Genomic DNA, 24,400 nt, shown 5'->3' with positions numbered 1-24,400 from the left:
ATAATTTTGAAATTGTCAATTTAGAATAAAAGCCTACAACCTGTTGACAAATGTCTGCCTGTGCCTGTTGAGACTGGACACAAAGAAAACACAAAGCACCACCACATACAAGAGATCTGCACTTTACTGACCCACACGACCACAGCAAGTATGTACAAAACAGGAGAGAAAAAAAAGTCACATTTCTCAACATAGCATCCACACAGATTAACTTAGCTTCTTCAATATCTGTTGTGATTTATATGTCAAAGAATTATATATTATTTCTATAGAGATCTGTTTGTTTGTTTTTTCTCGCTCGGTTCATATTGTTTGTATATCACACTACTCTACATACGGGAGATAAGTGGAAACATCTTAATGTGTTTGTGGGTTCATAGCGAGCTTGTGCTCTGGGGCGATGCTCAGGTACCATTCCTTTTCCTCCTCCCCCCCTGTGAAAGCCACTATGCGAACCTGTCCCCACGTCACAGAAAACAGAATGACTGTACACATGCCTGTGTCACATCACTTAGCAGACATCTCGTGTCATTTTTTTTTTAATTCAGAAAACAAAACAGAAGTTATTTTTTAATATTTCTCAACAGGTGTAAACCTTTAACACTTTAACACACTCTTCTCAACTCATTTGTCTTTGAAAGAAACATGTAGACTACTTCAGCGGCACCGTGCGATTGCTTAAGAATATACATGCATCATCATCATTATTGTTATTAATCTTTTTTCATATATATTTATATATATATATCTTAGAACTCCGTCGCTTTTTAAATAAATTTGTATTCTGGACATAACATTTTGTAGAACTCTCTAAGAAGGACTATATATACATTTCACTATCAATGGTTGGTGTTGTCTTTTTCATTTTTTGTTTGCTTGTTTGATGCCATAATTTGGTACATCCACATATTCATGTAAACCCCATAAAATGACCCATATACCCCTGGACACTGGAACAGCAATAAACCCAACGTCACCTTTATATGAATACTACAGGAGAGTGTGTTTTTCAGTGTGCTACACATACACCCAGAGCCCCAGACATACGCAATCAAAAGCAATGCCATCTGACCCCTGCTCTGCCCCTCACTCAGACTGTCCTCATATCCCTAGAGGGAGGAGATGTCATTGGCAGAAATAGAAAACCGCTCTACAGATTCTGAGTCCCAAACCACAAAAACATGTTAGTATTTGTGAAAGGATACACAAAGCAGAAAAGATTGCTTTGATAGGATACATCGAATTGAACAGAGTGCTTTTTGGAAATAGAGGCCCTGGTCTGTGGTTTTGACAAGAAGGCCTGTAGTACCAAACTCCTCCACTAGAAGGAGCACTAAAGACGCCACAGTGATTTCAGATGCATCACCGGCTACACTACTGCTGAAAGAACAGCAGAGGCTCTTGGGTTTGCCTAGTCCCAGTCTTTAAATTGCGACCATGAACCACACCCATCTGCACATTTGTTTCATACAACAGCAGGACTCGTCAGGATTATGAACAGCTACATTTCACAGTTTATTACACCTCATCACTCCTACACTCTCTCTTTCTGTAGTGCTTCTAAAGTGTGCATTTAGACATTTTTTTTCCAGATAGATACTCTTGTGCTTAACCACATTCTGAACTCTCAGGTGATCTACCTACTAGTCCCCCCCCTCCCCCCCCTCCCCCCCAAAAAAACATCTGATTCACTCAACATTTCAAACTCACTTAAAAAAAAATACTGAATTAAAAAAATCCAACTGTATATTACATATATGAACTTCCACTGTACATATGTACTGTAAATATTTCAACTCAATATATAAAATGTTTTCCTCTCATGAATAAATAATCTATCTGTGTGATACATCTTTTTTTAATCTGTACAAAGAAATGTCCGGCACGTAACGTGAAATCAAAAAATAGGATGATATGTGATGACCAGAGCGCATCCTTGTGTGATTTGTTCCTGATGTCTGTATGTAGTTCTCCAGAACTACAAAACACCAATAGTGTCTTTCTGTTTTTATGAATTTACAGTGTGAGCTTCTCCATTTCACAGACCAGAAAGAAAGACTTGTCTGATTGTTTCCTCCCATTCTAGGTAGTTTTTTTATATTAATGTGAGCATTGCACAGTTTCAGTTGTGTTCTGGACATCAAGCATGACCAAGCATACCCGTCCGTTCGTCCGTCCGCCCCCCCCCACCCCCCCGCCCACACACACACATACCTACCCACCATCACATAAACCCTTCCCTACCATGACAAGCCCTGCACACCTAAGCTCCTTAAATCTCCTACCTATCCTAAAAAGTGTCCTTCACGCTAGTTATGCCCAATCCAGGTTGACGTCAAGGGAGGAAAGGAGTAATGCAAAGCAGCACAGGGCGGAACAGGATCAACACCACTCTGCGTCTCCAGCGAAGCGTGAGCCTGGGTGGCTGTGGGTCGACGGCAAGGAAATGGAACTTGGGGAGTGGTGGACTCGAGCAGCTGAATGTGTCCACTGCCGCGTGACTAAGACAATTTCTCTCGTTTGGCTTCACCGGCGAAGACCTGGGGCTGAGCCTGGTTAGCTAGTGTGTAGCTAGTGCTATCCCTTAACTGATGCGTGATGGAATGGAGAAGTTTTCCACTTCAGCCTTTTTGTTTTTCTTTCCTTTGCCTTCTTTTCTGAAGGGGGGGGGGGGGGGGGGGGGTAGTACTACTTGTGCTTCTGACTACTCACTGAATAGACTTTCAGTGCTGCCAGCATTTATAATCTGTGCTCCCCACAGCATCTGACAGATGCCCACACACACACACACACACACATACACACACATGCACACACACAGCTTGATAAGTCACAAACAGGGAATGACAAAAAGCAAAAACCCCCACTGAGTTTATTTGATGGCACTCGCTGCCTGCCACAGACCTGGAGACAACTTTATCGAATCTTTACTTAACCCCAATCTGAGCCAAACTCAGCCCAGTGGGTGGTCAAGAGCAGACAAATCTACTCCCACACAGGGACCCTCCAGAAGGTGGAGACTAGTGGGAACCCAGAGAGAGCTGGAGGCGAGTGCATACACTCTTTGATCAATGAAAGCAGACAGCCTGGCCATTACCGCCCAAGGTTCCTCTCCCTGAGCCTCAGTTTATATCTCCCTTTTGTAAAGCGTTCCCAGTCCCCCAATGTGCTTTTTTCCCCCACAGATTATATCTATAGTTTTATCTAAACAACAGTGGCACAAAGTCAAATATACTTGTTCAAAAATGTCCATGCAGCTCTCTCCTAGTTCTGTCCTGCTTCTTCCTCTCGCAGTCCCCTAACCCATTTCTGTGTCTGAGGCTTTTATAACACAAACATCCCCAGGCTGTCTCAATGATGCATCCTCAACATAAAAGGGAGGCAGGGAAAAAAATGAAGGGAAGGGGAGCACTGGCGTTGTGCTGACAGCAGAGCCTCGAGGAGAGGATACTTTTCACCCCCTCTGCCTCTAATGCACTGATCCACCCCCCTCGCCACCCCTGCTACTCCTGCACCTCTGCCTGAACCCCACTCTAAGCCCTACAGCAGGGAGCAGTGGAACATGCAGAGCTTCTTCCAGGCAAGGCTGGCTTTGACACACCTTAAAGCCTCTCTAAAAGGGTTCACCCAAAGTGTTGACCATGTAAGGATGGCTAACCTTGTCCCATTTCCACATTTTCAGGTACCATTGTTGGGTCAGTGTGCCTCAGGCATGTTTCCCTTTGGTCCACAAATGTAACTTGTGCTTATTCAGTGAACTGCTATTAACGGTTTACATCTAACTTTGCTTCTCTTAAGCTTAAGTCTTGTGCTCTGACCTGCTCTTGAGGACCATCCCCGCTGCTACTTCCTGTATGACTCACACTAGCGGTCCCTTTTACTGCTGTCACTCTTTATTTTGGTAATCTTGTTTATGCGTTTATTGGGACTAAATACTAAGTGCACAGGATGCCAATCAGACTTCCTGCTCTAAGGATGCCAGCAGGGCAACTGCAGCTTCTGTAATCTTGCTTCGAGCGTCAGCCTCCAAAATTTCCCAACCCTGTCTGTTGCTATGCCAACCAAATGCCCACACACAAAGAGAAAAGATGGTGGCCAAAAAGGTGACATCATGGAATGTTTAGGCAAAGGCAGTGAATGTGTGGGCTTGCTTCATGTGTGCTTGTGTGTGCATGAAGAAAGGCTGGAGTTTTGAAAGGAACAAATGTTGAAAAATGATAGCACCAGTGTTGAACTACACAGTCAATTAAATCATTGTTTTGTGTCAACAGGTCAAGAACAGAAGCCTGCCATTTTGTGTTTCATATTTCCACATCTTTTTGTCTTTTTTGTTTTACCTCTGCCTCAACATGGTTCCAACTCTTTTTGTGGTAACAGTGATACAAATCTGGACACACACCGAAAAACTATTCACTGTTTTGCTATTATTGCAACTCTACTTGATATAACATAGTTCACAGTCTAGATATTATACTGGAAGGAAGTTTGTCTCCACTACATTCCGATGTGAAAGTTTGGCAAATGGGTGATACGTGATGAGCCTGGGTCCAGCTGGTTTCTTTCGCCCTCCCCCGCATGAGTGCCAGCACACAGAGGTCTGCCGGTCTGTTGCATGAAGCTTCAGTCCAGCCAGCCAGGCGGGCGGTAGGACTTGGGCCCAACCTGAGGGCACTGTGGCTGGGATGGGCCACAAGCCGAGCTCAGCCTGAGCCGCAGATGGCAGGGAGACCCACAGATGGAGAGGAGAGGGATGGAGGATGGATAGGGAGGTGAAGTCTGCTTAACTCCAAAACTACATGATTAGAAGGAGACAGAAAAACAAAACTGGCAGACACAAAACAAAACTGGCAGACACAAAACAAAACTGGAGGGAGAGGCAAGTTGTGTCTTTGTGTGCTGTGTGTGTTTTCTTGACGATTCTTTGAAAGGGGGAATGTGGGTATTTTCTTTTTTTGGCATGGGGTGCTGCTACGTCTCCTCTGCACCTCCTTTGCGCCTCCTTTTCCCGATCCTCACTCAGCTCCGGATGATGTAGCCTTGGGCATGGTCTTGCTCCTGCTATCCTTGTATGTGCCCATGCCAGACGCTGGGTTCTTCAGACTGTGACCCACACTCTTCAGCCCCAGAGAGGACAGCGTGAGAGAGGTCAGAGGAGAGGAGTTTGAGGGAGAGGTCAACGGGGAGGAGGAGGGGGTGGTCGTGGGGGAAGAGGAGGGGGATGGGGAGGTTGAGCGTCCGTTGGTCTGTGTTGGTTGGAGGAGGCGGTGCTGCCGCAGCGTGGAGGACAGCAGCAGGGCCTCGGCGCCGAGGCTGGAGGCCGAGAGGCTGGCCAACAGCGCCCTCGCCTGGTTGGAGGAGGCACTGAGCGATGGGAGCGCCCCACCATCCTGGGGGTACTTGCGCAGCCCCGGGGCAAACAGGGTCACGGACGAGCCGCCCGAGGAGGGTAGGCGGCCGGAGAAGCTGGCGGCTCGGGTGCCCGTGAGAAGGGGGTCAGTGAGGATGCTGCCACCCAGGGCCTGAAGGGCGGGTGGGAGGGGGGTATTTGGGGCAGTAGCAGGGTTTGGAGGGGAGGGGTGGGGCGATAAGGGACAAGGAAAGGTGGGGGGAAGGATTCAGAGAAAAGATCTCATAAGAAAAGGTGGAGTGTAGAAAGCAAAAAGCAAAAGCTAAGAAGATGCATTTCCTAACAGACACACCCGCACACACACACACACACACACACGCACTTGTGAATCTCACATAGCATATCTGAAAAGAGGTGTTGGGAGTGAAGTATGTGCTAAGATGCAGATCTGAAGGTTGATGAGGAAGAGGCGGGAGGGTTTGGGTCGGATCGTGCCAGATCAGCTTGGGTCACTCATTGCTGCCGAGGGTCATGGGGTCAAACAGGGAGCACGCAGGGGTCACGCAGGTCACAGGAACGTAGGGGGAACCCACAGGAACGGTGTACAGAGAGGACAAATATGAAAAGGAGGAGTGGGGGAGAGAGGGGTGGAGAGATGAAGAAGGCACAGAACACAGGACACTGTTACCTGAGGGTACACAACTCTGGCCCACAACACATGCCACTGAAATGCATTACATCATCATATCATTACCATGGTGCATTGATGATGATGATGATGATGATGATGATGATTTTGATAATGATGGGGTGTATGTGTGTCTGTATGTGTGTTTGTATGTGTGTGTGTGTGTGTGTGTGTGTGTGTGTGTGTGTGTGTGTGTGTGTGTGTGTGTGTGTGTGTGTGTTTGTGTGTGTGTGTGAGTATGAAAGCATGCAGTTATCATGAGCATATGTGCTCTGAATGATGCCTGAAATCCTGGCCCAGATCAGTGTTCGTCAGAATGTCTGCTCCTGCTTCTCCATGTCATCGCTCCACCCTCCACTGAGAGATCAGTGCTATTTCCTAGCCCTGGCATCTCACTTCAGATGAACGCCAAGTAGCTGCAAAGGTAAACACATCTGTGCTTCCCACTTGCAGCCATTTGCTTAGTTATTATCATGTAGTAAACACCTGTGAACAACCTTTTCAATTCTCCTTTTCTTTTCCTTCCCCTGCGGCTAGTAGTCTGCTGACAGGTGGGTCTTGTGTGGTTATGGAAAATAACTGAACCCCCCCCCCCCCCCCCCCCCCCACACACACACACACAAACAACATAACCTACTGCACCCCGCAGAGGAAACAGCGACAAAATACAACACAAACAATATGCTAATAAAAACTAAGGGAGAGGAGAGAAAGTGCGAGAGAGGAAAACAGAGAAAGAAGAAAAAGAGGAGAAAGAGAAAGAACATGAGTGGAAGAGAGGAGAAAGAGAAAGAACATGCGTGGAAGAGAGGAGAAAGAGAAAGAACATGCGTGGAAGAGAGGGAAAGGGGGAAAGACAGAAATGTAGGGTGTATTGAGACATAGTGCTTTGTGCTTAAATAATAGGATTAATTTTCCATTCATGTTCCTGCAGGACAGTGAAAGAAGCCGGAGAGAGAAATGGGGATATATAGAGAGAGAGAGAGAGAGAGAGAGAGAGAGAGAGAGTATGAGAGAGAGAGAGAGAGAAAGAAAGAGAGAGACAGAGAGAGAGAGAGAGAGAGAGCGAGAGATGGGGATATAGAGAGCCTTTGAGGGATACACAAATAGAATGATGGGGGAATAATGGAGGAGACACACAAATAGAAAAGGCCAGAAAAAACAAAGACGAAGAGTGAATAGTGGGCGGGAAGGGAGTGTACACTGTGTGTGTGTGTGTGTGTGTGTGTGTGTGTGTGTGTGTGTGTGTGTGTGTGTGTGTGTGTGTGTGTGTGTGTTTGTGAGTGTGTGCGTTTGTGCGTGTGTGTGTGTGAGTGTGTGCGTTTGTGCGTGGGTGTGTGTGTGTGTTTGTGTGTTTGTGAGTGTGTGTGTGTGTGGTTTAACAGCCCTGTCTACTTTGCTTTGAGCAATTAGAGAGTGGACTGATGTAACTGGACACTGATTCCACTCTATTTAACAGAGGACTCAACTGCAGGAGACATTCACTCCAGAAAGTAGACCAGCACAGCCAAACACAGCCTCCTGGTCCTTCTACTCTTTCTCCTCAAAGTAGACCAGCACAGCCAAACACAGCCTCCTGCACTCTTTCTCCCCTAAGCCCCCCCCACCCACCCACCCCAACCCCTCTGTGTGTGTGTGTGTGTGTGTGTGTGTGTGTGTGTGTGTGTGTGTGTGTGTGTGTGTGTGTGTGTGTGTGTGTGTGTGTGTGTGTGTGTGTGTCTGACTCTGTGTGTCATTTTTAGTTCAGTTTAATTACATTTGAAGAAAAAAGACATAAAGAAAGAAAACAAAAATGAGGTAATGATAATGACCTATTATTTCCTGAGCCTGGGACAGGAGGCCACATAATTTCGCAGCACTCTGTCATCCCTCTGAAAGGATGCGGGCGCTTGTCTTAATTGTGTGATAATTGGGAGATAAATAAGTCCAAGTCGTGCAATAGTTTCTGCTCTCTGGCATCAAGGGACACTCCACACCGCTACAAAGCCTGCAGTGGAGTACAGCCTGCCCTTTCTACCCCCCCCCCCTCTCTCTCTTTCTCTCTCCTCTCTCTCTACCTCTCTCTCTCTTTCTCTCTCCTCTCTCTCTACCTCTCTCTCTCTCTCTCTCTCTCTCTCTCTCTCTCTCTCTCTCTCTCTCTCAGGCCTTTTTCAGAGAATATTCGTATTCGTATTCAAATGCCTGATTTCCTTACCTTAGACACATTTCACCAACTCTCTCCCTCTCTAAGCTTCTAAGCCTGCCCGTGACTGAAATGCAAGTAATGTTTTTTTCATGGGTGGCCTATTAACTTACACTATTTACAGCATCAGTTAACAAGAACAAACCATTAACCTCTGAATTAGCAAACCATACATAATGCAAAGTAAATAATTAGCACCTACAGGAACAGAAAAGCTGCTGAAATACAATGTGTGTGTCTTTTTTTCCTCAACTGTGCAAATACCTAGTAGCATGTAAGAAAGTAAGAGAGAATATTTAGTTTTATATAAATGAGTATGGATTATATTCAAACAGGACATGCATGTACGCTTTTAAACCGTCGCAAAATGGAGTCTTTCTAGGTAGGGCCCATAAATAGGGAATGCAGTTCAAATGTTTAAATGCGGAGCAAGATCCTGTCTTATCTGTATTAGGTCAGTGAGGCATTCTGTTTGTGTTTTGGCTTTGCCAGATATCCTGCTGTTAGCTCGTTGGGCTGGTGATGCAGACACGAGCTGCATGATTGAGGGACCTGGACAGTGTGAAATAGGAGAGAGAGAGAGAGAGAGAGAGAGAGAGAGAGAGAGGGGAGAGAGTGAGAGGAGAGAGGAGAGAGAGAGAGCTCAAGCAGGCTGATGTCTCTGTGGCTGTGTGGTGATTTTTTTTTCTGATCACTCAGGGGGGATCACTCTTGCTGTCACTCTTTGTCTCTTGCTGTCAGTCATTGGATTTAGAGGCTGACGTTGTTACCTCTGACTGACCGAACCTTGATTGGCCACAAACTTTCCATACAGCTAAGAGTGTAAAGATTCAACCCTGAGGGAACAACTGTATGGACGAGGTCTATGGGCTGTAAAGTATTGTAGTCAAATGTGTCCAATCTCATTTTCATGAAAGTCTGTTACCTCAGAGCAGAGGGTGTTTTTGTTGCCATGGTTCTTCCTGGTTACCTGGATTAGCATGCAGATCATAAAGAAGGCACCTTTACGTTGCCTGCCTCACACTCGCACACTCCCTCTGGGAGTCTTCTCAAAGTGTCTTTTTTTGTGTGCATGTGTGTGTAAGTGATATATATATATAGAGAGAGAGAGAGAGAGAGAGAGAGAGAGAGAGAGAGAGAGAGAGAGAGAGAGAGACTGTGGCCATACTTCGTCTGTTTCTGATTGTGCCTTGATAAATTATGAATAATTTCATTTCTTGTGTGTTTTATAGTGTCATCCATTTTACTGAATTCAAATAAAACCAATAAGATGTGTCTGTCTGTGTGTGTGAGTGTGTATTATATGCATCTATATGTATTTTGTCCAGAAAATAAATGTGTATCATTCAGTTTCTCTCTCTTTCTCTTTCACACGTTGTGATGTAATAAGCCCCCTTGCCCTGCTTATCTTCTATCCAAACACACCTTCTCCAGAAGGAGATAAATCAAAGGAGTTCAGCTGATCTCTGATCAGCCACTGATCAGCAAAGGACTGGGATAGAAGGAAGACATGTAGAGAAGGTGCGCCCCAGGAGCAGGACTGAGAACAGAATGTCCCTCTGATGAAACACCTATACATCTCACTCCAAGCCACTTGGGGACATTGGGAGGTAGCCAACTTCAACATCAAAACAATAAGCTTTCTCTATGGACGACTAATCACTTAACAGACAACAGTAGCAGTAGCTGACTGTCATGCATAAGCACAAAGGCACCCTACAGTATACTTAAGGTACTGAATAGTTATGCCAAGACCCAACTACAGGGTAGCTAACACTGGTGTGGACATGGATTCCTTAGGATGGCATCAGAAGGTTTATGGGAAAAGGTTCTGTGGCGGCTCATGCTCCAGACCAATGGTGTTTGATTAGGTTATGGACCATGGTGAATAACAGTGTTCCCGTACATTAATCATCTGAGCATGCTCATCTGGACAACATCAGTGTGTGAATGTGGCAGAGGTCAAGGGTTGGAGGTGAGAGGTGAGAGGTTAGGGGCTGATGATGAGAAGACGGTACCTGCAACTGGCCCTGGCTCTTGAGGAACTCTTCGCGCTGCTTGGACAGCTTGCTCTTCTCCGGGTTGCTCTGTTGCAGGTGTTTCAGACGCAAGGCTGCCGAGGAGTGCAGTCCCTTATCTCCACCAGAGGAGGAGCTGTTTCCACTCTAAAGACAGAGGGAAACGGGAAGGGGAGAGAAATGGAGGGGACATGTTAGTTCATGTAAGTCATTCATGTAAGTCATGGCTCTCACTGACCTACATCTGTAACAGCTGACCGCTGAGGATGTACTTTCAGAAAAGAAAGATCACCCTTTACGATCAAACTGTTTCTAATATCAGCCTGTAAGTAAGGATAAATAAAACACCTACAAAACCCTGCAGCCCATACACACACACACATTTATACCCAGACACTACACACACACACACATACACACACTCACACACACACACACACACACACACACACACACACACACACACACACACACACACACACACACACACACACACACACACACACACACACACACACACACACACAGACACACACACACACACACACATACACACACACACACATACACACACACACACACACACACACACACACACACACACACACACACACACACACACACATGTATTCCTCACTGAAGGAAAAGAGCAGTAAAGGAATGGGAAACACAAAAGGACAGACAGAAAACCAGTGAATTCAGAGTGATGCAGCGACAATAGTTCTTCCATCTCATATCTTTTATCTCCACGGTTAGAGGATGTTGTGATTCTTAGCGAGCACACACACATCGCCTTGTACTGTAAGCTCCCTCATAAGCGTTTGCAGCCTCGAAAGGGACATTTTAATGTCTGATTCTACTCTTCTGGGAAGCATGGGGAAATGTACATCTCAAAAGCACGCTTGAATCGTAAGGCAGTAATGAGGCATTAACGGCAGAGAGCGGTGGAGGCCGATAAAGCGCCCAGCCCAACTCGGCCGAGCTCAGCGCCCCCTGCACGGTCTCTGTGCCAACGCCGGCCGGTGGCAGGCCGCTCAGTGAGCCGTGAGGAAGTCCAGGAGCCTAATGAGATCTCTGATCCAGGCGCAGTGATCTGATAACTCAGTGTGTGTGTGTGTGTGTGTGTGTGTGTGTGTGTGTGTGTGTGTGTGTATGTGTGTGTGTGTGTATGTGTGTGTGTGTGTGTGTGTCTGTGTGTGTGTGTGTGTGTGTGTGTGTGTATGTGTGTGTGTGTGTGTGTGTGTGTGTGTGTATGTGTGTATGTGTGTGTGTGTGTGTGTGTGTGTGTGTGTGTATGTGTGTGTATGTGTGTGTGTGTGTGTGTCTGTGTGTGTGTGTGTGTGTGTGTGTGTGTGTGTGTGTGTGTGTGTGTGTGTGTTGGTGAGAAATGGGCAGGCACACGCCAGCAGCTTGGCACCGCAGCACACGTTTTGCAGATGATGATGTCATGTCGGAGGCCACTGTGTGTATGTGACTGAAAAGTGTGTGTGTCTGTGTGTGTTTGACTGTGTGTGTGTGTGTGTTTGACTGTGTGTGTGTGTGTGTGTGTGTGTGTGTGTGTGTGTGTGTGTTTGACTGTGTGTGTGTGTGTGTGTGTCTGTGTGTGTGTCTGTGTCTGTGTGTCTGTGGGGGGTTATTTAACGTCCTCCACTACCTATTTCCTGGTCCGCAGCCAGTGCTTGTCTTGTGGATGCTTAGAGAGGAGCAGGGGGGGCAACATGAGTCACTTGAGTGCCAGGAATGGGAGGCACTGATCTGACTGCAGATTTGGGGGTTGGGGAGGAAAGGCTCAGTTACTGCAGTAGCTTTCACATGGAGGGATATCATCATCATAATCTACCCAGGAGCGACAAGTTAAACACAGACGCATACAGTCATGTTTTTTTGCCCTTCCATTAATGCTCAGCCGAGCAGCACAATCCTGTAGTGAGCACAAGGCTCATGTGAGGGATCTGCCTAGTGAGCTGACTGCAGTGGCGGAATTGTTGCTTTAGGATCACCTTCAGCGCACCGCTATGGGTGAGAGCTGATCTTGGACCAGTTGTAGAGCTACGCAAGCTCTGTCCAGATGCATCACAAGCACAGCAGAGCCTGAAGCTCTCTCCAACTCTCTGCGTCATAACAGCAGCATTCTATGGTGTGAAATGGCAATGTCACAATGCTGGAAATGCTGAGGTTTGAACATCCAGTCTAGCCAAAAACACAATACTTGTTTACTGATGGGGCAGCCGAGGCCTACTGGTGAGGGTTTCAGGCCGGAAACCGTAGGGTGGCCGGTTCGATCCCCGGCCAGTAGGAAAAATGTGGCTGGGGGAAGTGGTAGACAACTGCTCTCCCATGCCCACATCCACGGCTTAAGTGCCTTTGAGCAAGGCACCTTGAGAGAGCTTCACTGCTCCCCGGGCGCTGCCAATGGCAGCTCACTGCTCCGGGTTAGTGTGTTACCTCACTTCACTGTGTGTGTGTCACTCACCTGGATGGGTTAAACGCAGAGGTGAATTTGAGAGTGTGTGTGTGTCTACATCACCTCTGCCATAGAGAGGACTTTCAATAGTGCTGACTGATGAGGGTTGTCATACGCGTATGACCTCATTACAGGCAGACAACAATTCTGTGTTTGCACATATCACAGTCCTTCGATGTTTTAAGTTTCCAAGCGCTTTAAGTTCTATCAAAACCTCTTATTTTTACATTGATACCAAAACTAACAATGTCACAGCATATTAGCACAGAGCGGTGTGCAGTGCTTTGATCAAAATCATATCTCTCGCAGCAAAACATCACAAAGACAAAAAAAACACTTGTCAGAGTGAAGATGAAGAGTGTGAGAGAAGTTAAATAGCCAGTAAATATTTATAGAGTCAGTACTACCAAAAAGGAAATAGCAAAATGCAAGACACAGATGAATTAAGAAAGCACTACAGAAGTCGACAGACCCATCTTCCCTGACAGAGCGAGACAAAGCAGAGAGGAAAACCTTATTAGAAACCCTGACAACAGATTCCAAAAGATTGCAGGTTTCAAACTGGTGGTTCCTCAGTTGTAGAACCTTACAGGGGGCTGTGCTTGCTTTTAATTTGTTTTATATTTCAGTATGCACAATGGATGGATGGATTTACTGCTCTAACAAAATGTCATGTGATAAAAGTACTGTATACACTTATAATTAAACTTAGTTAGAGCAGAGATTCCATCCATCCATTTTTGCATATTTTTGTAAACTTGAGCCACCAGTTTCTGTAACCTTAAATCATCTGACTTTCAATCTGAATTCAGTCCATTCAAGGAAAAACTGCTAGTGTTCAGTTAGTTCTTCAAAGCTGATCCTTCTGATGCTGATCTGAGGTGTTTAAATCATGACCACATGGGCATGAACTAGCCTCGTCTTCCCTCTCCATCTGAGCCTCTACTCTAAAGCACTCTGCCGAAAACTATTAAAATTCTGTTCTAGCGTTCTAGTCTAGGCTTTTCTGGACTGAATTCAAAAGGAACAGATCCAGTGAGGAGAGGAGGAGAAGAGACGAGCATGAAAAGGAGCTGGAGCCGGTGTCTGACGGGTGATGAACCTGTATGTAAGGAGGTCTGATGGAGGGCTTTGGCGGGACCGGAGGCCTCTTGTTCCCCCCTGATCCTGCTGGCTCTGCGGGCGTCTGGTCAGGCTGTGCACTGTCAGAGGGGCCCCCGGGTGGAGGGGCGAGGGGGGGGGAGACGGGCCCAGAGCTAGGGTGAGCTCCGATCTCCATCAGAGTGTTCTCCAGCTCCCGGATGGTGTCCTCCAGGCTGTCCAGCCGGCGGTAGGTTCTGCTCCGGATGTCATCGCCTGTGGTCGCTACTCTGGCCGGCTGGGCCTGCCCCTCTAGGGCCCCCTTCACACCCATCTGCTCCTCCGAGAGGCTCTGGGGGCGAGGCTGTGACCCAGTGGCGCCTCCTGCCTGGAGCTTCCTCTGGGATTGGAGCACCCCTGGAGTCGTCTGCAGGCTGCTGTCTGCTAGCAGGCTCTGTCTCCACACTAATGTTTCAGCCCCCGTGACACTGTGTCGGTGGGGACCTCGCTTGAACCTTTCACTTCCTGTTGTGTTGTACTGCGGAGCTGATTGGTGGGCCTCTCTGGGTGGAGCCTCAGACTGACACCCAGTCAGCACTATGCGGGGGACCTGAGCACATCAGGGAAAGGCTCAAAATGATTACCACACATCAAAAGAACAGAAACACTTACGGCGACCTTTCAGAGTCAAGTCTGCATTTTAAAGAGCAAATTCAGTTCTTTGGATTTGAAAGCAAGTATGAAGCTTTTCACTGCCTAACCAACAGCAGTAGAAAAGGTTATGCAACCTTAATGCTTTAATGTGCCATTTGCAATTACTAGTAGGGAACATTTATGGGTTCGATTCTTCAGAAGTTGATTGCTTCTACCCAGCAGCAGTATTTGTCAAATATTTTTTTTTTATATCAATGAAAACAATTATTTGTAGACCTCAGCTTTTGATTATTCCATATGACCAGGTGGAACATTCTTACCCAAGAATATCTGATAACGTCTATACCTCTAAATAATGCGATGTCACCCCTTTCCATGTGGTTGTAGTCCATAGACAGAACCTGTTTTTACCTAAGCTGGTCAGTGTGAGCTGATCCGCCTGATAAACTTAGCCACACAGGCTGTACACTGGGGAGGTGGACCGAGCGCTGAGCTGTGAAACGAGCATGGGGCTGACAGTGACACCACCAGGGGAGACTTAAGGGCCACCAAGAGGGCATTGAGCAGTGGAGGTCTGGGCTGGAAGCTCATTACGTTCTGGTTGACACTCCTGCCCAGAGGTCCCCTCTCACTGGGAGAGTGTCAAGATGCAGGGGCCGCAGATGGCATCTAGTGGGCCTCCACTGAAGCGAGTGGCTGGAGCCTGGTGGACTTAATGAGGCCTGTTGTGCCCCTCTGTCTGTAAGCAAAGATCGTCCAGCCCCTGCTGGCTGTTATCACGAACACAGGGTGTTCTGTCATTAACACAGGGCTCATCAGATCACATTCCTTGACAGCAGTCAAACCACAGGCTTTTCAAACGCATGTCTGGAGACAGCCATGGAAGAATATGGTCTAACTGTGGGAGAGAAGGAATAACCTATTTATAATTGCCTAAATAATATCATTTATAATAGCCCAGGTACGTCTGAAGCAGTCTAAACGAATCTAATTCAACACAAGGGAGTAGTGATGTAGTGAGGAGTGATGCAGACTCACAATACGAGTGATGCAGATTAAAACATGTGAGCAGTGCATTGTGGGCCTTTTTTTGCGTTGGCTATTTGCTATAGATCAACATCTGGAGCTGTCTTAGGACTATGTTCCCTGTTCACGAAATGCCAAAGTCCGATTTGGCCGTGTTGTGAGATTAATGGATCCACCACCATGACTTTAAAGCACAAACAGTATCCACAAATGCCAAGAGTTTGGATCCGAGATCGGGCAGTGAAACATTCTGATCTACAGGCTCACCCTCTGTGTTATCACAGATCTGGAAATCTGAATATCTGGAGTCTCCTCCCATCTGTGGACAGATCTCTCTGCTGCTAAGAAGTTCTTACTTACACATCACATCACATCACATCACATCACATCACATCACATCACATCACACAGGTCACAACCACTGCACTGACATCTGCAAACCACTTAGCTCCATTTAACTTCCTGTCTATTTCTATCCATTTCTTCCACTCTCACACTACCTCTAACTATCTCTCCAATCTTCCCTTCCTTCTCTGCTCTATCTCCTTGGTCAGTGTGAGTCTTGTAGTCGGCAGAATCCTGAGCACCAGCTGAACAGATGGCCCACAGCAGGAGTCATTGGTCCACAGTTGGTACTGATGTCACGACTGTGCTTCAGTTGGAGCAAACCACCCAGGGGGCCAATCAGAGCAGACTGAGCTGTTCCAGCCAGTGAAGATGCTCTCAGAACAAGAACTGTGCGCTGTTATTGATGATAATGCACTGTTCACTGCCTGATCTGCTCTGATCCTTGTCTTAGTGTGATTATTCAGTATGTTCACACAGCAGCATCTTATCTTCAGTGCGCTGTGCCTACATGCTGATAAAGGTCTTGGCATTCTTCTCAGAGGTTAAGACAGCTCTCATGTCAACAGTCAATCCCATTAACACCACTCACATACAGCAACAACACTCCATTTTCTTTCCCTCTTTTGCACTTTCTCTTATGACACAAAATCACACGTGCACACACACACACACACACACACACAAACACACACCCATACAAACCAACACACGTGCACACACACACACACACACACACACACACACACACACACACACAAACAAAACACACGTGCAGGCCCACATACCTCCATGTCTGCGTTGGATCTCTCCTCGTCCCCCCCTTCCCTCTGGGCTCCTGTGGTGGGAGGGGTGGAGGCAGGGCGAGGCACCTCAGACAGGGTCTTCCTCAGCTTCACCATGGGCTTTGGGAGGTCCGAGTCCTCAGATTCAGACTTCTACACACACAGGCATGAAGACACACACACACACACACACACACACACACACACACACACACACACACACACACACACACACACACACGCACACACACACACACACACAGAGATCATGATATATCAACTGTTCATATCAACATATACACATATGATTATACACTTATGTTATTTATTACACAAGATCAAAAGAGTTTTTTGTGCTCCTCTGACAGACCTTGAGGCTTTTGTCAGGCGTTATGGGCTCTCCGCTGCGGTTGGTAAGCCCAGGGGATGATGGGAAACTGCGTCTGGGAGGGGGAGGAGGCGGTGACTTGGAGTGCTTCTCAGTGCGATACCTCGGCACTGTCAGTTCATCTAAGGGGCACAGAATGAACAGAGAGAGAAAGAGGGTGAGAGAAAACAAAAAGAAAAGAGAGTGAGTCACATATGTGCACCTATCAAGGAAGTTGGAAGTTTATTTGTGAGCCGTTTGAGAGCACTTGCTCCGGACTCGGAGTAGAACAGCCTGTGCTGCAATGTTAACACCTCCCATGCTGGAATAAATCAGTGACACACACAAATATAAGAGTCTCAGCTGACTCCAGTGATTCCAGCTTCTGGACATTCTAGACGAGCAGGAGAAACAGAGGGCCTGATTTACTAACAGGATTGCGCCCATTTCTGGCGTAAAATAGCGGTCGTAAACATAAAACGGTATTTACTAAGGGGGCGCATTTGAGTAGAGTCGCATATTAACGCTTTGAAGGTGTGTACCTGCAAACAGGTGGGATGGTTCCGAAACGTGGGTGGTAACGTAGGCGTGAAGCGCTATTTAATGGGAGGAGTGCGCCTAATGATGTATTGCGTCGTATTTACTAAACTGCCTGGCGAGCGCACATCTCTGATTTGCAGGGTAATTCTCCGCCTCATAAAAGCACGTTTTAACCAGGAAGCGCATTTCCACTGAGTCTGAAAACGTTGATATGGCAGCAGCAAGGCGACGACAGAGACAGAGACAGCGAACAGAAATATTTTTTTCAACTCGTATAAGTCATATATTCATATATATGAAATTAAACTTTCCGAACGTAATTGGAGAAATTGATCGCACCCACATGCAAACAGTCCCACCTTCAATCCACGAACACGTTTACCAAAACAGAAAGCACACATATTCAATGAATGTCCAGGTCATATGTGATGCCAACATGACCATTACTTACGTGGTAGTGGTCTGTCCATGACAGTTTTATCTTCCGGAATAGTGCCATCTATCCATGATTGAGCAACGGTGATTTTGGCTACTTGGTAAATGTATTTGTTTCAGTGGGGATATATTGTAGTGAACCCATGTCCCTTGTAGAACGTATTAATCTCACCATGTACACATCTATATTGTTATAATAGACAGTTTATGCATTAATGCCACCAATAGCATATTATTTATAATCGTGTTCTTTTAAACATCTCGCTGTAGGTGATGGCGGGCAAAACAACAATACAACCCATTGAATCAGGTTCAGTGATTGAGCGAACGTGGACCAATATATCTATCTCGCTATATCTATTCGCTGAACCTTAGTTTTTTCTTCCTCGAATCTCCATGGTGGCAGTAACTTGCTGGCAAGTTCTCCAGTCTTTTAACGGTGCGCTAAATAATGATTGCCCAGCGCGTATCTGGCTTGATAAATATCACGGAAAATGCGGGGAAACACCGTGCGTTAATGTGCGCCTGGCAAAGGTGCAGATTAAGATGCGTTCGCAAATCAATCTTAGTAAATCAGGCTCTTTAAAGGGCGGAGTAAGCACAGTTTGCCCAGCGCAGATCTGGCTTGACAAATACCACGAAAAATGCGCAAAAACACCGTGCGTTAATATGCGAACGCAGATTAAGCAGCGCTCGCATATTAGTAAATCAGGCCCAGAGAGGCTCTGCAGGAACTGAATACTAGTTTATGGGAGATACTCCCGTCAAAAGATAAGACCTCAGAAGTAAGACACTCAGGTAACACCTGGAATATTTTCGCCAGGGAGACACATTTACAGATTTGACGTTCCAGTTAAGGGTTAAGAGAGACATGACATTCCATATGTTTTTCCAGAGTGTTCCGGAGGCCTCACCTGACCCACGCCTGGAGCTTCCCTCTCTGGAGATCTTGTGTGAGGAATGCTGGGGTTTGGGTGGCCTGTGATCGGGTGTGGCGTTTGCGTTGGTGCTGGCGTTGGTGCTGGCGCTGCTGGGCGCGGCCTGGACGAAGGGCTGCTGGGTCTTCATCTGCTTGGCGGCGAAGTCCAGGTCGGGGATGGCCTTCATGAGCTCGGCCTGCGTCTCCTCCAGCAGCCTGTTGATGTCCTGAGCGCTGTACTGGGTGAGGCTGGCACGCTTCTCCTCCCAGTCCCGCTCCGCGGCCTGTGGAGAGAGACACGTCATATAGATGGACACTCACACACACCACACACACACATAAATACACACCCAGCATTTTATACATATGCAATCCCCCCCAACACACACACACACACACATAGGATGGTAACAGAAGATCTTCCTACCAGTCGGACCTCCACAGACATGCTCTTGTCGGGCCCCATGCGGCCCCCATGCTCGTCACGGCCCTTCGGGGAGTCCCTATGGCCCAGGGATTGGTGGCTGCCGTGGGAGTGGCTGTGGCCGTGGCCGTGGCTGTGGGTGTGGGAGTGGGGACTCCAGTTGGACAGGCTGTCGTTGATGCTCAGGGGTGGGCTGGTAGGGAGGTCAAAGTCCACACTCTTCCTGTAGTCTTCCCCCACGCCGTCCCCCTGGCTCTGCCACACACCTTCAGTCACTTGCCTGGTGGGAAAGGAAAAGGTGTATCTTTGTAAATGCTTTACAAATATGTGTGTTCATATGTACCCAGTGGCGTAACATAGTTACCACAGTCCCAGGTGCAGGCTATTATGATAGGCCCTAGTCAGTGGCGTAAGGCAGTGGTTCCCAAACATTTTACAGTCCTGTTCCCACTTTTTTATATTTGTAATCTCCACAGTCGCGACGCCCTCTCCCCCCGCACACATATTCTGCCTATAAGACTTAAAACTGTGAAGTTATCAGTGTCCATCACTTACCTCCACCGCCACGTCCCCTCCCCTGCGTAGGTATTTTGCCTATATAAGACTATTTAGATTGACATAAATATGTCTATGGGCCAAGGCTACGGCCCCCAAGACCCGCGGGCCCAGGTGTGACCGCACCTGCTCCACCCCTATAGTTACGCCCCTGCATGTACCGCATGCTGCTGTGAGTATGTGTCCCATATGTAGTGTGTGGGTTTCTGTATGTATGTGTGCAAGTACAGTATGTGAGTGTGCGTGTCTGTGTGAAGGTGTGTGTGTCTGCATTCATAAAGTGATGCGTGCGTGCGTGCGTGCATGCGTGCGTGTGTGTGTGTGTACCTGCGCAGTCCTGTGAGTGTGTCTGTGATGGTCCTGCATCGCTTCAGCAGAGCATCCAGTCTGTGGGGCTCCTCCTTAAGGAACTTCACAGCCTCCACCTCGACCCGCAGAACCACCCGCATCTTACTCTGCAGACCGGGAAACTGATCTGCACACACACACACACACACACACACACACACACACACACACACACACACACACACACACACACACACACGTGAACATGTACAGAAACGAAAGCACAGTTTTTTATAATCACACTGACATACAGTATGCACACAAACACACATTCATACACATACACACCGACACGCACATATGCATTCATATACACACATACACTCACATAGACACACAGTCATAAACGCATCAGAGGCAGCACAGCAGGTGGAACACAGTAGCCTGGATACCAGCCTGAACTCCGCCCACAACATTTTTGGTCTGGGAGATTCAGTCTGGCTTTGAGCTAGTTGGGAGAGATTCAAGTCTTCGAAAAAGTCGAAAAAGCAATCTGACCACCAATCAAATTGTAAGGGCGGGCTTTATATGATGATGGACAGATGATCAACCAACGCTTGAGTTGAATTAACCGGTAGATTCGAACTCCGACCAAGATGGCCGCTTCTCGGGAGCTTAGTGGGGAATATTTTATGTGAATTAAGCTATCTACACGACTTTTTAATGTCTACATTGACTCGGTTAGTTGTGTATGTGCAACACGAATGTTGCAGAGTATTGTCTGTCTTAACTAAAGCTCTCTAGACCATTATTGTTAGGTCATTGCTAACGCGTTCACCAAAAACCCATTGAAACACATTTTAGCTTCTAGTCTTGCTGCTAATTAAGTAACGTGAGCAGACATATCTCAACAGATATTGACAGCGCATTCATTTTGAAAGAGGAACAGAGAAACTCGATCAAGGCATTTGTCGATTGAAAAGATGTTTTTGCCGTCCTTCCTACGGGATCAGGTAAAAGCTTAATCTATCAGATGGTAATACTACGTTGCTCTGATTGGTTCTAGGTATCCAATTCAGCGAAGAGGCATTTTCTTTCCTGGTTCGTTGAAACACGCCCCATAATCACAGCCCAATGGGTCAGGATCAGACTCATATTCTGACTAGAATTATGAGTATGACATCGTCAGGCTAGGAAAACAGCACTGTCTTGTGGAAATTATGCCTTGAGAAATGAGTTCTGTGAAAACACACCCTGGAATAAGTGCTATCTGTGTGACTGCAGTCCCTCACACCTGTGATTAGTTTCTGACTGAGCATGTGTGTGTGTGTGTGTGAGTGTGTGTGTGTGTGTGTGTGTGTGTGTGTGTGTGTGTGTGTGTGTGTGTGTGTGTGTGTGAGTGTGTGTGTTTGTGTGTGTACGTGTGTGTTTGTGTATGTGTGTGGCTGTCTGTTAATGAATGGTGTAAATTGGTGTGCCCACATGCTCTGGGAATTCAGGAGGAGTTTTTGACTGTGTGTGTGTGTGTGTGTGTGTGTGTGTGTGTGTGTGTGTGTGTGTGTGTGTGTGATGTGTGGGTGTGTGTGTGTGATTGCCTAGTAAGTGGTTGATGCCACACGGCGGTGTGTCTGGAGTGGATGGGTAAGGGAAATAATACCAGCTGTTATTACTCACATCAATGCATGTGTGTCAAGGCCATGTCTAACCTGCCTGTATGGTCTTTGTGAATGCTTTAAAATGATGTGTGTTAGCACGTACGGCATGGTGCATTGAGTGTGTGTCACACATGTAGTGTGTGTGTGTGTGTGTGTGTGTGTGTGTGTGTGTGTGTGTGTGTGTGTGTGTGTGCACGTGTGATTTTGTGTGTGCGCGTGCGTGCGTGCGTGCGTGCCTGTGTGTGTGTGTGTGTGTGTGTGTGCACGTGTGATTTTGTGTGTGCGCGTGCGTGCGTGCGTGCTTGTGTGGTGCGTGTGTGTGTGTGTGTGTGTGTTTGTGTGTGTGTGTGTGCATGTGTTTGTGGGTGTGTGTGTTTGTGTGTGTGTGTCTTACTCTTCAGCTCGGTGAGGGTCTCCCCCAGTCTCCGGAGCACAGCAGCCTTCTCCTCCAGATCCTGCACGGGCACCTGCTTGTGATTGGTGGTCAAGTCCTTCTGGATCTCCTCCACAGACTTCTCCAGGTCACTGGGGACACAGACAGACAGACAGACAGACAGACAGACAGACAGACCATCAGGTGCAGCTCAGCTTCACTATGCTTCTTCATGAACTAAGAGCCTCAACGGTTTGTCACCCATATGACAAATTGACATCCCCCTTGCCCAGGAATTGAACAGTCAACAGATGTAAGAGAGTGTAAATCCATACCCGTATGGTGTGAGAGGTTAACAGTGATATGCACTGCTGCCACTAAATCTCCCCAGTCAGTCCAAACACACAAATCATTGCCCTCTAATGTAGAATATCAATACAACATTGCCACAGTGCATTATACAACTACAGTGTGAGCCAGGGCTTTTAAAGAAACATTACAGTAAAGCCAGCTGTCTAGCAGAGGCATACAGGAAAGCTACATTTAATGTCTGAGAAATGTAATCAGTAATGGGTAGATACCCTCCAGGACGGCTCACGGTTTACACAAACATCTCTGGCTCAGCTCTGGCGTGTATGCAACACAGCAAACATCCACCTGTCTTTCCCCTCCAACCCAGCTTGATGGGTTGACAGTGAAAGTTACATGGTACCTCTCTAGCTATGAACTCTTCAGCTGAGCAGCCTTGACAGCAGAGTGTGCTAGCCATGGGGAGGAACTATCAAAGCCTGTGTGCTAATCAAAAGTCAATCTGAGCATATCTCCAGAATCAGCATGCATATGAAATAGTTCTTCAAGCGCCGTATGAATAATTCAATCCAATCAAATGGATGTTAGTTACACTTAGTAATGAGCGGTAATTGACACAACTGTAGGATTTACTAATTAGTCAGTTTACATGATGCTGGGTATGATAGCTTAGACAATGTTGGGTATGATAATTACAGCAACAGCCTTGTGTTAGGCAAACATAAGGCAGGTTTTAGAGACCAAAATGGTACGAAAATGGTACTTTGACAATAGGGCCAAGGACCCAATGGTTGAAGGGCCCATGTAATACACATTATTATGCAACAAGTTATATTTAAAAAAACACATCTGTCATTTGGTATGTATGAGTTTTTGGTCACCTTTGAGGGGGTGGTAATGGAAGTTTGGAGTTAGAAGTTGGAGATTAAATTCAATGATGAAAACAGAGTCAAAGCAGATAGCAACGGAGAACTCTTATCCATGTAAGGATCGAATCTTCACCACCACCTCCAAGCTTCAAAGTTGTGATGCAATCCATCAGCAACCATCCAACAACATAGTTTGAGCTCGGTGAACCTCACTGACGGCTTTGAGCCCAGGGAACCTCACTGAAGGCTTTGAGCCCAGGGAACCTCACTGTCGGCTTTGAGCCTAGAGAACCTCACTGAAGGCTTTGAGCCCAGGGAACCTCACTGAAGGCTTTGAGCCCAAGGAACCTCACTGACGGCTTTGAGCCCAGGGAACCTCACTGTCAGCTTTGAGCCTAGAGAACCTCACTGACGGCTTTGAGCCCAGGGAACCTCACTGAAGGCTTTGAGCCCAGGGAACCTCACTGACGGCTTTGAGCCCAGGGAACCTCACTGACGGCTTTGAGCCCAGGGAACCTCACTGACGGCTTTGAGCCCAGGGAACCTCACTGTCAGCTTTGAGCCTAGAGAACCTCACTGACGGCTTTGAGCCCAGGGAACCTCACTGACGGAATGGAGGGGGCTGGCAAAAGTGTGCTGCGTCAGAGAAGGATGAAGAGGGGTGTAAAGATACCCACACACGCCCCTCACATTACCAATGAGCACTGAATTACACCGAGTTAGAGAGAGTTACATATGATAACGTTGTGTGCTGAATAGTGTTACAAAAGAAGGCTTACTGAATGCTTAATACTGTCCAAAACCTTTCACTGGCAGACCTTGACACTTGACTCATATTCAGACTCATCTTCAGACACTTATGAATATGAGGCACTTACTGTATATTAAGCGCTCCTCGACTAAATCTTATTAGCAGTGCCTAATTTAAAAGGTACAGTCCGTGATTCTAATCCCATACACTTTTTGTCAAATTCAGCTGTCAGTGTGCGCCGTCAACTAAGCCTCTTGTGTTTGTACACACATGTGTGGGAAACCAATATAATGGCTCAGACTAAAACAATCCCAGCCCATCAACAG

The 24,400-nt window shown here is 46.9% G+C and overlaps 1 protein-coding gene across 1 annotated transcript in view; it reads right to left on the bottom strand.

The window, feature by feature from the left end:
* Positions 1–5,012: 5,012 nt before the first annotated feature.
* Positions 5,013–24,400, bottom strand: part of srcin1a (SRC kinase signaling inhibitor 1a) — a gene marked incomplete at its 3' end in the record, with an annotated part of 44,829 nt that continues 25,441 nt past the window's right edge. Inside the window, exons 11-19 of the mRNA XM_080856128.1 lie at positions 22,167–22,297; positions 20,157–20,304; positions 19,278–19,554; positions 18,846–19,134; positions 16,960–17,099; positions 16,593–16,742; positions 13,802–14,389; positions 10,236–10,382; positions 5,013–5,519 (exon numbers count right to left, since the gene is read on the bottom strand). Of these exons, the coding sequence (XP_080712254.1) occupies positions 5,013–5,519; positions 10,236–10,382; positions 13,802–14,389; positions 16,593–16,742; positions 16,960–17,099; positions 18,846–19,134; positions 19,278–19,554; positions 20,157–20,304; positions 22,167–22,297 (2,377 nt within the window). The remainder of the gene's footprint in view (positions 5,520–10,235; positions 10,383–13,801; positions 14,390–16,592; positions 16,743–16,959; positions 17,100–18,845; positions 19,135–19,277; positions 19,555–20,156; positions 20,305–22,166; positions 22,298–24,400) is intronic.

Source organism: Sprattus sprattus (genome assembly GCF_963457725.1).
Source record: "Sprattus sprattus genome assembly, chromosome: 18".
Classification (NCBI taxonomy): Eukaryota; Metazoa; Chordata; class Actinopteri; order Clupeiformes; family Clupeidae; genus Sprattus; species Sprattus sprattus.
This window is presented reverse-complemented; position numbering and strand designations above follow the sequence as displayed.